This window comes from Cupressus sempervirens, chromosome 7 (assembly GCF_028749045.1).
Source record: "Cupressus sempervirens isolate cs-2001-9-10 chromosome 7, ASM2874904v1, whole genome shotgun sequence".
NCBI classification, from domain to species: domain Eukaryota; kingdom Viridiplantae; phylum Streptophyta; class Pinopsida; order Cupressales; family Cupressaceae; genus Cupressus; species Cupressus sempervirens.
The window spans coordinates 616,632,355-616,648,024 of record NC_143124.1 but is presented as its reverse complement, the minus strand read 5'-3'; the positions used below and the strand labels follow the sequence as shown (position 1 = coordinate 616,648,024).

The window sequence follows — 15,670 nt, the reverse complement described above, 5'->3', positions numbered from 1 at the left end:
GTACACTCTGAAAAGTTACAATGATCGCACAATACACTAGTTAACCAGATATCGCAATTGAACATGAGTCACTATGAAATTTTGGGAAGCTAGTTGATACTATGTGAACACTTCAAATTTTTCATATGCTTTAGGTCGAATAGCAGTAGGAAGATTACATATAAAGAATAATTATGTTGTAATTACAAGATAACATGTACTTGTACAACTAGCTCATGTGGTCAACTTGCAATCACATTAGACATGCAACTTTGAACAAGTCATATTAGTTAGTTAGAAGTTTGTTAGAGAATAAGTCAAGGTGGAAGAAGATTTCCTCTTTTCCCTCCACCTTTCTCTCTCCTATTTTCCTATATAAAGGAGAGAGCTCATTGTAAATAATCATCTTTGGCTTTGTGTAAGAAAGACTATGCTGAAATTTCTTGTGTCTTGAAAACTTTGTGTTTCTTGGTGCAAACTTTCTACGTTAAATAAAAGGAAAAAAGAGTTATCAAACTTGGTGTTGTTATTCTTGGAGTTAATTGGTGTATTCTGATGTTGCATTGATTGGTTCATCCTTGTTTCAGGTTATAGCTTGTTATACAAATCTTTGGAGAAATTTAGCCAAGTTCTTGAATAAAGAACAAATCATAAAGTTAGAAGTGGTTGTGGTTTGTTAGTTTATAAGAAGTTCAGTTATAGATTTTAAGCTATGTTGTCCTTTCTTATCTAGTTTCTTTGTTACTAAATCATTGCTTGAATTAATCGTCGGAGGCTTTAAATTCCAGTTGTTAATTCACCCAAGTTATCATTAGTAAACTGTTGTCTTAGGAATTGTTATGTCAACCACCCAGCCACCAGTATTATCGTAGAAATAGGATATTTTTGTAGAGTTGTAAGTAGTTGTTTCTTGTGTATCTTTCCTAAAAAAAGAGGAAAAGATTGAGAGAACCGCCCCTTTTGTAATTTCAGTTAAGATCCTATTGGAGCCACCTATGGTAAGAAGGGAGCCTCCCCTATTGCCTAAAATCACAATTTCGTAAGTTATAGTTTTAGTGACTTAGAAAAAATTTAGACAACACTCATGATGCTACTAAATTAGATGACATTGATCTGTTTGTTGGTTTGACTGATGTACCACTTACCGATGAAAGTCTTGCTGAATTGGAAAGAGGAGCAATAGAGTTGGATGCAACAGAGCAAAACGAAGACACTATAAAGGAAACAACCTGTCATCATTTCATACCTCTCTAACTAAAGGCCCAAACAATTTACAGTACTTTAGCTGTTTTTTGACATAAAATCATATGTAAACATTATTTATAATTTAGAACTTTGTTGTATTATTGTGTATTGTCCAACTTTGAAACTTTGAAATTTCAATTTTTTCAGTCATATAAAATATGTAAAATTTGACTTTTGAAAATTGATAATTAAATTAGGATTTCGTGTTCTCTAAATATACCAATTTCTTTTTTGTGATTTTAATTATGATCATCTTTATTTTGTTGCTAATTTTGCTGAGTATCTGGTATAAGTCAGATTTTTAAGCTGCCAAGTCCACATTTTCAAACTTTAATTGTGAATGATCATATCAATAAGTTTCTATATCATTCCACTAGCTAGGTTAGAAATTAAATCAAAATTTTGAAGTCATGCTTCAAAAAATTAAAATCCTTAAATAGAGAAGCGTCATTTTCATTCATGCAAGGAAATATTGGTGTCAAAAATCAATGGAGCATGTATATGATTGTTGATATAGTCACATACCTGACACAAGTCCTTCAAAAAGAATCTGTCCATTTCTCCAGAAAATAAGCTTGGCCTAATCTCTACCATTTCAACTATCCACTATTTTTAAAAAACAGAGAGTCAAATTGCAATCCTTCTATTGAGGACAAAATATATGAATAGATAAATGAAGTATAAGTAAAGCATAAATCAATTTCAAAGAAAAAGCAGGTATAGAGCCTGCCATCAAGCAAATGAACAAAAGAAAAGATCAAACCCTATATTATTTTCCAAACGGAAAGAACTTAACTAGGCATTGCATCCTTTTAGTGTGAGGCAAACGTCTTTTGTATCCCATCATCTAGATTTTAAGCTCTCAAAAAAAACATTTTGGTTGAGGTTTTTTAAGTAGGATATAACTCAAACAAGTACCATGGAAAATATAATGAGAAGTGGGACAGTTCCTCCATAGAACTTTTCTGTTCAGTAGGATAGGTGTTGGAGTATACCTATATTACATGGTCAAACCTTGTGCCAATTGTGCAAAATGAAATCAATCTAAAATTATGACTCTTGAAATGAACTAAGATTACCACATGTAATACATAATCTTTACCAACATACGAACACTTACACAAAAAGTAATATTGAAGAAACAAATGACAAGTACATTTGGAGCCTAAAACTTGTGTAATTTTATCACTAGTGACTGCCAACCAAAGCATTGTTTCTTTAAATTGTTAAAATTTGGAAGGTCAGATGCAACATTAAGATAATGCTTGTAGCTAAAGAGTTATATATAGTGATCAACACAAGAAATGCTCAAGACATATCATTAAAGCATTCTCGATACTAGTGAGCAAAACAAGAAGTTTAAAAAGGCCAAAGGGTAGACCAACCATCGCACATAATAATGGAAAAGAACCTAAGACCATCAGGCTAAGAATTTGTAATGTCCTCTTTTTTAGCATTCATAGCATGATGTTGTCGTTGGCCTATTTCCCCATGGTCCCGTAGGCTAACCAGGACATTAAAGGGACTTAGAGGCCATTTGGCCTAGATAGTTTCAGTTGCAGGTCTTTCTAAGGGGTTTTGAGGCAACTTTGGGCATACTTACTATTTATAGTAAGTCATCTTGGATATGGTCGAACATCCAGTGGCAGCGGTATGTCGATGGTAATTGTTTAAAATTGACAAGAACACTTGTTTATCATTGATAAGATTTGTTATGCATTGATAAAGCTATTTTATAAAGTTAAATTTAAATATTTAACTTTATTAATGCATAGACTATAGTTTGTGGAAAATATTTAAATTAAAAGAGTCCCTTTTATTTTATAACACATTGGAGACATAAGTTACATAAAGGGAGTTATCTTTTATCCCACATTGAGAAAACGAAAGATGGAGCTCTTGTGAGAACACTATAAAAGAAATGGAAAAACTTCTTTTTAGCATGCTTGGAAATATCAAAGAAATTGGAAAATTTGTTGGAGATTATGTCTCAATAGTTTGGAGGACAAAATCCCTTCAAGCTGGAAATCTTGACGCCATTGAAAGATATGGTCTTGAGATTCAACATAGTAGCAGTCCTAAAAAGCGGAACCGAAAAAGCAGGCTGAAAAAAGCGGGTACGAAAAAGCTGTCCGAAAAAAGCGGAACCGAAAAAGCAGGCTGAAAAAAAGCGGGTACGAAAAAGCAATTCGAAAAAAGCAAAGTAGAAGGGGCAGCATAGAAGAAAATTATTATAGCCATCTACAACCAGGTTCTTTGTTAGTATTGTTTTTTAGGGTGTTATAAGCTTTCAGCTGTAAGCGTGCATTATACCAGCATTATCATTTTGTAATCCATGTAAATGCCAAAGCCTTGGCCATATTTCATGAGCATTGTAATTTTCATTGCAATTAAGAAGATAATAGTTGCTGGTGCCATTTAAGCAATTTAATATCATTATTTATCAGCTAGTTAGTTTGCATACCAACTGTTTGTAAAAATGCCAATTGGCTGTAGGTGTTCATTTCTCATGCTTAGATCATATATATGCACTGAATATTGTCAAAATTAGTAGCACACTCATGTTAGGTCATTGTGTAGTCCATTGTACTCTTCTAGCACAAGATTCTCATTGATGCAAATTGAAGAAAAAGTTATTTGAAGCTAGCTGAAATACTATATCAGTCATACGTCCCTTACATGTGAATTGTTTGATGAAATTCCTTGAGCTTTCATCAACATTTTTTGAGGGCAGATTTGAGGAGGGTCATTACAGTGGTATCAGAGCTTGCTTGCAAAGTGTTTGACGAAATGTCAAACAACTGAAGTATAAAGATTTTTGGTGTTTGAAGCAGTTATAACCTGTTGGGGTCATTACAGAATTGCTCACATCTAGATGATAGGAAAGAAAAAGAGGTCAGTGTGAAGGAAATGAAGGTAAAGGATAAAACAACACTACAGAAGATGCATTTATATCTCCCCTCCAGCAAACACACGGTGGAAGGAAGACTCTCATCATGTAATCAAAAAGAAGTTGATAGCAGAAAGTGGCTCTCATGTGACCCAAATGCATGTGTTTGAGAAAAAATTAACCTTCCATGAGGAGGATTTGAACAACAGAAGAGCATATTCCAGCCTCTAAGGATGCAATAATCAAAACTCGGGCCTTTAATTGATGTTGGCAAATTGGTCAACCTAACAAGCATAGCAATCCATTCATACAATCCTTCCAGTGTTTTGAAAGTTGTCTTCCAAATATCTTTAGTTTAAAATGGTGCCTAATGATAACAAAACTAGTCCATCAAGATGTATGCATGTAAGAGGATATTGTTTTTCACTATGATCTTATTAAGTGCACAATAGCCAAGGTACATGCACTGTGTGCCATCCTTCTTAGGTACAAGGTCTATCGGATTGCTGCATGGAAAAGAGTTGTATTTGAACTTGCTTTTGTTATGTAGCTTGTAATTTTGCACAAAAGATTAATCATTCTCCAAGACAAATCTACTATTCAAAGTAATATTTGGGATGGGGCATCTAGGAACCAAATGCATTCGCTGTTGTATCACACAGTGTGTTGGAACTTGGAAGACTCTTCAATTGTTTGAAGATGTCTTTGTACTACTAGGGCACCCTATCAAGTAGTTGTGATGGTATAGGCATGGCCATGCACATTGCTAGCACTTGTGTGCCTATTAGTGCAAATGATTCTAGAACATGAGCAACACAAGCTTTTGTATGTCTATAATGACCTTGCTGCACTATTTTGTTAAGTCCAAAGCTATTTTGAAATGTGATCTCACATATGGAGATTGAAGTACAAATAGGAAATTTGTACTAGCCACTGTTGTGGCGTTGAATATTAAATGTCATCCTGATCATACATGTACAACCTTCCAAGTAGAATATCACACATCAAGAGGTGTGCTGTCACAAGTGAATGTCTTACAGTGATTTGACTATATACTTGAAAGTATATTCTCCGGTCATCTAAATATATTTACTTGATGCAACCATCGTAAAGAGTAGGAGTCTGGATGAACAATTGTTGTCCATGATGGCATGGAGAGGCTATTCATTGATCCAACAATTTGTACAGATGAGATATTATGCCTCCTAAGCAATATTATCAATTTCATTGGAGTCTGGTGTGGTTTGCATAATTACTAATTGTTGCGCACAAAATTCAACATCATATATGGCTAGTATGGAATATTGGGGCTATGTTTGCATAGAAGAATGTTGCTTCTGCATGAAAGGACTGTAGCTAGTTTCTTGTGCAGGCTTCTTTATTTGTGGAAAAACTTCTGTATAAGCTTAGCTCTAGGGTTTCAATCTTGAGCACATTGTGGAATGCATGACCCAAGATGTATATAAGTCAATAACTTCATTTTAGAAAGGATCAAAGCTTATTTTCCACCAATGTATTTGAAAAATCTGTGTTACTTAGGAAGGTATAAGTGCAATGTAGTTGTGGTACTCATTGGTGTAATTGTAGTTGTGGTACTCATTGGTGTAATCTTCCACTAATTGCTCCTTTATGTTGGCATGACCATTGGGACGTATATTCATCCTAATAATATCTAAGCAAAAGTCTCCCTACAAAGCACTTACGAAGGCATCCCAAGATAGAATTGACCAGTGATCCCTATTTCACAATGCATTGAGTGTTTGTCGCCAATGGCAGACTGAATGGTCACTTTCAGCACTGCATAGTATATCTTCTTAACATCAATAGATTTGTTGATAGAAAAGTATGCTTCAAGCTATCAAATTCCAATATTTGGTGACAAGGCATTACTTTTTCTTTCAAACATAAGAATATCTAGATTAACATGAACTCGAAAAGGATTGCAATGTTGTGCGTGAACAAGTTGTACAAGATGTTCTGTACTGGTTTGAGTTGGTTAATTAAAACTGTCCGCAAAATTGGCACAGCATTTCTAGCAAAGTATGAACCATTCTTTAAATGTTTTCTTGAAACCTTAAGTACAAATTCATCAGCCATTTTTCCTTCCTTCCAATTGTTATGGACATTTTCAAAAGTTTAACCAGATGTACCACACTCCTCGAGCTATTTTGAGCACATTTAAATAGGCTTGAAGAGAGATATAAGCTCCAACACCAAGGTATCTCAATTCTAAGAAATTCAGGGGATAACATGGATGTATTTGCTAGTAAATAAACAAGATCATACAATATGCAAATCAAAATAGATTTGCAGACCAAATAAATTTGATGCATGTAGGGCTTATGGCAGATTGACCACTTTCTATTTAAAGAACAAGAGAAATACTTACAAAGGATTAAGATAGATTCTATAGATCCTACTCTAACCTACATGATGTATAATGCATGTATTTGTATATGCTAGTACAGCTAGGATGTCATCTAGGTGGACTAACATGTATTTGTCTCTGGTTGCATGGCATATTTGGGTAGGATGTCACCAAGTACCAAACCCAAATGATGTCATTTTCTATTGTATGGGCATTGCTAAATGTAGTGCAGCAATGGGGCTAAATATCAAACTTATATGGTGTTATTTTTTGTGACATAGAGGTCACCAAGCATTGTGAACATATGGTGGCACTTTTGTGGTGTAGGTAGCCCCATGTGATTAGGGTTTGATTAGGCATAAGCATACTTGGCGACATTTTTGCAGTGTGCATGCTTCATGTGACTATGGTCTGATTAGGCATAAGCAAGTGAAGCCATGTGCAATGCATGAATATGTGAACAGATAGTATTGTATGGAAGCATAGTGTACAAAGTTTAGTAAGCAGTATTGCACAAAATGGCACATAACAGCATTGAGCACATTGTGGAACGCTGACATGTTGATGAAACTGGTACACAAGGTTGCACAAAGATCAGCTGTTGTGATGTATCTTATAAACATAGGTAAAGTAGTCCCACCAATGCTCTACCATTATCTATGAAGTTCCATGCTCCCCCAAGTTTCTTAGACAGGGGCAGCAAGGGACAGGGGGATGTGTTTCTGAGATGGGTTATTAAAACCATTTTTCAGGGGGCAGAAGGGGAAACTATTGAATATTCAATTTCCCATGCTCAGAATAGACATTATAGAACCTTTCTAATCATGGGAAATCAAATAGGAATAATGATGCTCGCTCTATCTCACTCACTCGCTTTATATGTATATATATACACATATACACATAGACATGTACATATATACATATGAATATAGTATATAAATATGTAAGTTAATAAAGACATGCTTGGATGGTGTATGAATACGCACAAGAGAGATTTATTATTGAAGTTTCATGAAAGCCTTCAAGGCTGTTACATTGGCAAACTCATTAACAAAGAGGAATGGTTCAGTAAAAAGATGACTGGTTATGTTCCAGTTTGACCTCAATTGGGATACTAATAGATGAGATTGTTTCTATGAATCATTTAAGTAGGCCATGATGGTTACACTTTTGCATCATGAGAGTTGTGTTTCCTACTTCCTATAACTTTGCTCATATTCAACAATGACTATAGCATGCCAACTTTGTCTATGGCAATCACTATACATTGAATAGATTGTCAAAGACACTAATGTATAAAACAAAATAATCCTTGATTGTGAGTTCAACTATAAAGACGTAGTGATCTACAGCAAGGGATGTGTATTTTGTAGATTTTTTTATCTTGGTCTATTACTTGATCAGACTACTAGTTGGTGAGAATATGAGAGCAAAGCTCCTGGTGAGCTCAAGGGACAACACCACTTGAAGGGTTAAGGGAAATGATTCAAGCTGGGGTCAAGGAGAAAAGACCTTATCACCAAATCCAATAAAGCCATTCAAAACCGCAGAGACCTTCATAGTGGACACTGTTTTCATAATTCTTTTGTACAACTTAGATGGGCATGTCATAAAGTGAACAAGCATTAAAATGTTGTAAGTCTCTTTTTTCGAGTAACCGGATTTTGCAAAGTAAGTCCTCACTGCCCTACCTATGAACTTTTGAGAAAAAAATGATGTGTTGTCCTCAATTTTGACATCATAAATTTGTGGCAACCCTACAGAATTTTCTCATGGATTCGTAGGTGCGTCCTCTTTGTTTTAACGTATTAGTGAAGTGTCATGAAAGCAATTTGTCATCCTTGAAGTGTTCTTTATGTAACTTTATTTGTGCATTCTTTTTTAAGGTTTCTGTCAAGTTAATCTTGTAAATGCTTGTCAGTAAGAGTTTTACTTCTCTGACTGCAAGCACCTAATTTTTAGCAATCTCCAAGTTTATTCTTCATTTTTACCTTTTTTGTCAGTAAACTTGTTTTTCCCTTATGATAATAGCCCTTAGAATTTCACTCGTTTTGAGCTAACTTAGGCCTCAAACGAGGTTGACTAGCTCAAGTTATGAAGGAAAAGGGGGGCTTTTTCAAGGCAACAACATGTCTTATTAAAAAATCCTCCAAAAGTGGGTTTCTTGTTGACAAATAAAATTATTTTTTAAAACCTAAAGTGGATTTTGACCTCCATTTTAAAATTTCAGCTCATTCTAAGTTGATTTGACCATAGTTTTTAATGTTTTGATGAAAATTGGCTTTTTCTAGTCTATTTTCATGTTACTTTATTGAAAACTATAAATATATATTAAGTTTGATTACATGAGACATTTAAATGCATTAAAAGTTGGGTTTTTATCACTCATTGCATATCATCCACATGCAAATCATCTTCTTAAATCCACTTCAAATAAAATCTAAGTCCCAAATGCATAAAGGTGGGCTTTTTATATGCAATTGCACATTTTTATTTAAAAGCATATCACTTACCGTGTGAAAGTGGGGTTTTTATGTGCTTTTGCATATTTAAAACTTATTAGTATAAACCTTTGATGACTTAAAGGCTTTATAGTGGGGAATTTGAACCCAATAACACATGTTATTGCATTCCAAAAGCTCACTAGCGTGTATTTTAACTTGAGTTATAACTTGAAAGAACAATGGTGGAGAATTCAAACCCAGTAACAGATGCATTCAAACTTTCATATGTTATTGCATTTCTAAAACCCATACATACTTCTCCTATTGAGGCATTTTGAATTGCAAATGCATGAAGTGGGGTTTTATAACCTAAAAGCACATACTATTGTGTTTTTAATACATGTAACTCCTTTCCAAAGGCCATGTTAATAGCATTAAAGACTTGGGCAGCAATTTTGAGCATAAAATCACATGCTTTTACACTCAAAAAGCCTATTTTGCTCTCATTATGCAATAAAGTCTCAAGGGCAGCAATTTTGGGCATCAAAACACATATTTTCCATTGCCAAAAATGCATCTATACTCATCTTGCAAGCTCTTGAGACTTGGGCGGCAATTTGAGGACATGAGAACATGTTTTGGTCTTCTAAAAACTCGTCTATACTCATAATTCAATGCATTTCTAGACTAGGTCTCTTGGTGGCGATTTAAAAGGGAAAAGCACATGCTCTTTAGTTGGAAAAACCCATTGCTCTTGGGCGTTTCTAGCCGAACACGTTTTTGGAACACATTTGCACATGATTGATCAAAATTCAAGTTTTGTTTCTCCAATTGGGGCATTTTGGCTGCAAATTCATCAATGATCAATCCAAGCTCAACAAATTGCAGATTTTAATGTGTTGTGCTCTCAAAACAGCCTGTTTAGGGCACATTTTTGCTCAACCCACCTATTGTTTGGCCATTTTGCTTCATCGAATCTCCAAGTTGTTTCAAGGTAAGTTCTAGGGCATTAGATTTCATTTTCAGCTTCTCTATCATTCTTTCCAAGTTGCATTTGATGCCCTAGATGTCGTTTTGGATTTTTATTGCACATTGCTATGATTTGGTCAAAATGATTGCTATTTGTGTGCATTTTTATCCTCTAACTTCCCACACTTGGCAAACAACGGATCTTGACTCAAAAATGCATTCATTTTGCAAGGGTTGAGTCAATATTTGAAATCTATTTAAATCTCATTGCTGCAATCTTTCTAAATCCGAAAAGCTTATTTAAATTATTTTCAAATTTTGCATAAAAGACTAAATAAACTTCTTCATTTGCTTCTTGTGAAAAATAGGTAAGATCTTTGTCAATTTCATAGGGCAATGTTGTGTATATGTTTATGTTTATTCTTTTGTTCTCGCAAATCATTTCATTTCCATTTTCAGAATTGCATGATTTATATGATGTGCTTCTTCTATCTTCCATCTTATTTCTCCAAGTTGCATATGAAAGTACTTCACCTTACTTGTATATGCAATTGTAATGTCCCTTTTTGGAGTCATTAGAAAATTACAAGTCCAACTTATAGAATAATAGAATAATTAAAAGCGACTTTGGAGTTAAATTAAAACTATTTAGAAAGGGAAAGGTGACAAAAGGGAAATAAGAGGAAAGATAGAATGGGGAGAGTCATTGTTTGAGCATTAAAGAGGAAGTCTCATTCATTTTCAACCATACTTGGATTTGAGATTGATTTTCTGGTTTCTCTTTGGAGAACTTTGGGAAGCTTTTAACTTTCTCTTGTTGAAACTTGAGGATGGAAAACCTTCAGGATTTCTAGGTCAATTGGACATAGCCTCGATTCATCATTTGTCGTTACAGGTGCATGTTATAGCTTATCTCCAATATGACTGTAATACTATTTTTAAGATTGAGTTTTACGCATGTTATCGTATTGCTAATTTATAATACAATAACAATTTTTAAGTTGTATTAAAGTTGAGTATTTTAATGAGCATTCTGATTCACTGTTGGTTTATCCTGTGGGTTTAATTTGCAAAAGATGTGTGTTGTTTTCTAAATAATTTAAGAGAAAAATTAGGAAGAATATCCATTTGGGATATTATAGTGGTAGCAGAGTAGCAAGCCTACAACCTAGTGGGAGTCTTGACAGTGAACACAGCTTGTAACATTACAACAGAGAACACATCTTTAGAATCTCTACTCAACTTGAAATATTTACAGAAGGATTTGATATTGCATACTATTTTAAGTAATCTATTCTAATGCATCAATGTTAGCTTGAGAATTAATTTTGGATCATTTGTATATGTAGAGGAAAAGGGAAATATTATTGTATCTAATGTCTGTGGAGATGGAATAATTTAAATTCATTGCCTTGAAATATGTGAGATGTGCAATTCTATATCTTAGCGGTTGATTAGTTTTATCACTGGAAACGCAGATATATAATTGGAGATTTTTAATATTGTCGTGGAGGAATTTTTATTTGGGGAGCAAATACATTAACAGCAAATATTTTATCGGGCATAATAATATTTTGAGGAGCCGTATAGTCCAAGTTGTTATCGGACTTATCTTCTAGAAATTCTTATTCGCTTCAGTGTAATTGTGGCATGTGAAGTAAAAGGCGAGGATTAATATTTATTATCCTCATAAACGTAGATATGGAGGAACTTGTCTGTGTGGGCCCACAACTTGGCATAAAAAAATATTTTGGCAAACAACTGTCATAGCTGCAAAAAGTCGAAGACACATTAAAAAAATTGCTCAGATTTACTATAGTTGCCGAGAAGGAATATTTCATATATTAGCAGAACTAGGTAAGAAATTAAACAAGATTGAAGGTGAAATATTTGGGACCTGACTAAGTTGTAGAGGCTCAGATTCAATTCCCAACCTTAATGGTTGTTGCGAAGTGATATTGAAGCAATTACATATTCACAGTGATGTTCAAATGTTGCCGAGAAGACTGTGCAAAGGAATGATTCGAATCAAATGATAGTTGTCATTTGGAGTTGAATTGTTATCGAAGTGCAGAGATTTGACACTCAGAACGGAAGAAAATCTCAAAGCAAGAAATTGCGAGAAGAAAGGAAGGCCAAAGCAGGAGACACTGGGTGTTGTTAATGTTATAATTCTAGAGTCAACTATACATGACTCTTACCATTCCAAAAATACTGTAGCTATTGTGGTTTCTTCCTTTGAAGATGGGAAAGCCATTTCCATGCCTCTACAAATCGTGAGTTCACAGAAGGAGTGCCATGTAGCTTCATTATTTCTATCAGTAATTCTAGCGGAAGATAAATATTATCGATTGAAGCTTATTTTTGCGGGCCCCTTCCACATAAACGATTCAATGTAACTTGATGTTATAACTGGACCCGACTCTTCACCTTTTGTTGTCAGGGGTGACAAAGAATTTAACTGGAACAACAAGAAGATGGAGGTGTCTTGAAATAATGTTTACAGTTTAAGTTCAGTGTGTTGGCCACAAAATACTGTAGTAAGATTCTGACATTATCTGAGAAGAATACGTCGAATGTTTGTAGCGTCCTTGTTAGGGCTCGAAGACTTTGGAGAATGATTTTAGTTAATTGCTCATCATCCGTGAGAAATGGTTATTTTCCTTGTTAGGCACAGTAGGGAATCTACATGTTGTCTTGGCCATATTACACATTTGACTAGAGTATTGTATAATCATTGCCCAAAGTCACCAAGTTGGAAGGATCACATGTGTCATGAGTTAACTATGAAGGGCTATCTTTTGAAAATTGCAGAAGTGGATATTATCGCAAGAGAAATCAATGGCAGAGTTTCAAGTAGATTCCTTGTAACATACATGCCCCCTGCCGTTACAAGAATATATGTGGGTGAAGGTGAACAGGCTCTGGTATAGTAATCATAAATAAATCCAGAGTTTTCATCAAGACAAAGAAAACGGTCAGTGTTGTTACTATAACAACACTTCAATCCTTCAAGTGTATTTGAGTCTGATGACACAGTGCTTTATTGGGAAATACCTATAGTTCAAAGCACATCCTCTTAGAGAGTTGAAGCAGTAAGGCTACATCAAACAGCACTTGGAAATACCCCCAGATTGAATGATGTGAGTTTATGAAACGAGCTTAAAGGTTGTAGATGCAATTGTAGGAGACAAATGCTAAAGAGTGGAAGCGAGTGATACAAGAAATTATTCAATTTATGAAAGCAGATAGTACTTTTCCAAACAAACTGCAAGTGGGACATCTATTGTTACCAAGAAAGCAAGTGGTGATTCGTTGGTGTCATTGCGGCTTATAAGTGTATTGGCAAACATGATTATTGCATAGCAATCAAATAAACTCAAACCTCATCTATCTTGCCTTGGGAAAGATAGCAATTAGAAAGGGTATTCATTCTTTGTAGATGTTCCTTTGAAGAGGGGTTGTGAATGTTGTGTGCATTGGCATATAACAGCAGCATATAAATTGATTCAAACAGTGGTGGTTTCTTTCGTTGAACTGATGAAATAGTCCTTTCTTCTAGTTGCTAGAATTTGATAGTTTATGTTCTTGGATGCTGAGACTTTGTTGAAGTGAATTTTTTTATTAATACTAGTTCTGCATTCATTTAATACAAAATCTTGGAAGGAGAGAGTGAATAGGGCAAGTACACAAAAAATATCAGACTTAAAAATGACATCAATCGACATTGTGGAGCTGGCAAAATTACTCTTTGGGATAGGTGACAAACTTGGTCTGGAGTCACAAACTAGAGAAAATAATCTCATCACATTGATTGAATTGGAAGGATGCTTAGCCATTAGAGAAATCAACCCCTAATTTATTGCAGACAGCTCTTGTTCCTACAATGACAAAGTTGAATCAATACAAGTGGCTGAAGCATTCAGATAACGAGATAAAACTAATAGTCGCTTCTTGTCTAATGAAGTCATAAGAATTTTAGTCCCACAATAATCTTATGAAGAAGACAAGTTATGAGGAGGTAGTTCAGCTCATTGTTGATAATTTTCATCATCTTGGTGATAGCAACAACCATCATTTCCCAAGAAGGGCAGCCATATTGAAATCATTTGGAGATATTAGGTTGTGCAATCTACTACTTGACTTGGGATTGTATAATTTAATACACACCATGTTTTAAAACCTATTAGGGACAATCAGGGAAGAACACAATGCATATATTTTTGATTAAGTAAATCAGGTTTTAACAGGTGCTTGAAACCCAACAGTAAACAAAATAAAACCGACTTAAAGTCCAGAGCATGAAGCAAAACGACAAAAAACAACAGGCCATAGAAGGCCACTAGAACCAGTCATAAGAAAACATAGCCTCTTAAGGAGCAGGCAAGCCTAGCAAACCAAAAAACCAAAGGAGAAACAAAAAATCCAGGAGAACCAATCAGGGCACCGTATCTTTGACCAACTCAGCTGCCTTGAGCTCTAGCTTTTCCATGGTCTCTACCACATGAGTCATCAATTGAATGTCATTTGGAGAGTCCCCCCTGTCCCTCTTCCTCTTGTTCGATCTCATTTTATTGCTCGCTTTCTCAATCAAGGGGTTGGCATCCTCTTTAGTTACCCCATTTTCCTCATTGTCTATGTCATCTTTACCCCTGTGCTAACCTCCATCATAGTATGCAGCTGTTTGATATTATCATTAAAGCCTTTGATAATATTGAGGCTTCGGTTGGCAGAGCTATGGAGAGAGCTCTCCATCCTATCCATTCTTTTTTCCATCTCAATTACCATAGTATCTAGATTGCTAATTTTGTCAGTCCCATCTTCCCCTTCCTTCCTTTCTAGACCCAGCAACCTGTTCTTTATCTCTTCCATTTCATGGAAAATCCACTTGATAGACCAGAAGTTATCCACCATGTTGTTGCAGGCATTGTTGAGGAGATTCATTCTCACCTCCCTGGCATTGTCACTGAGAATCACCATTGCCAGATCAATAAGTTCCTCCAAATGAATTCTACCATCATTTCCCTCTAAGACCTTGGGCTGGATAGTTTCTCTCACAATGCCCATTTTCGCAATCCGAGTTTCAAAGTTCCTCAAGAAATTTTTCTTTCCCTTAAAGCCAAAAGTACAAGTAGTTTTTTTCGTGCCATAATCCTCATTTCTCTCCTCCTAGGCATTGAGAGGGTCTCTTGTCCCTTGCTAGAATCTTGATCAGCATCCATATCAATGCCCTTCTCCTCTTGGTAGGGCTTTCCACCTTCCTGCAAACCAGGACCTTGCTAGTTCCCTCCTCTTTCACAGTATCATCCCCCTCCATATCCATCCCCTCATCCTCTTCATTATAGTCCTCAACAGAATTAACCTCAGACTTTATACTTTTACCTGTCAAGCCTTTCCCAACCTTTTTCTTCTTATTTTTGCCCAAATCCTTTATAATCTTGGCCAACTCCTTTTCATCATCTGAATGAAGCCCAACACTATCGTCGGTGTCAAATGGGAGATAGGAGCTTTATGTGTCCTCCGAGGACTCCACTTTATGGGCTATGGATTTGCCACAGGTTTGAACCTTAAAGTGTTCATAAATCAATAACAGCAGGCCCTCGTGGAAAGCCGGATTAGCATACGATTTCTTCTTATATCCCATGATATTCTTATTAACAGAGAAGAAGAGGTAGTAGGGGATGGAGATTTTAGTGAGATACCTGAAGTGGTTAAGGATGACAAAGTGATGGGTACAGACTCTATCATACCTAGTGTCCAATGTAATGTAAG

General features: G+C 35.3%; 1 protein-coding gene across 3 annotated transcripts in view; it reads right to left on the bottom strand.

Moving 5' to 3' along the window:
• LOC149548220 (uncharacterized) overlaps nucleotides 1–15,670 on the bottom strand; it is a 162,077-nt gene that overhangs the window by 110,515 nt on the left and 35,892 nt on the right. For all 3 annotated transcript variants that reach the window (XR_016354004.1, XM_089792263.1, XM_089792264.1), the window contains exon 2: nucleotides 1,750–1,830. Coding sequence is in view for 2 of the 3 variants with exons in the window: in XM_089792263.1 (XP_089648389.1) it covers nucleotides 1,750–1,830 (81 nt within the window). In the remaining variant the exon portion in view is untranslated. The remainder of the gene's footprint in view (nucleotides 1–1,749; nucleotides 1,831–15,670) is intronic.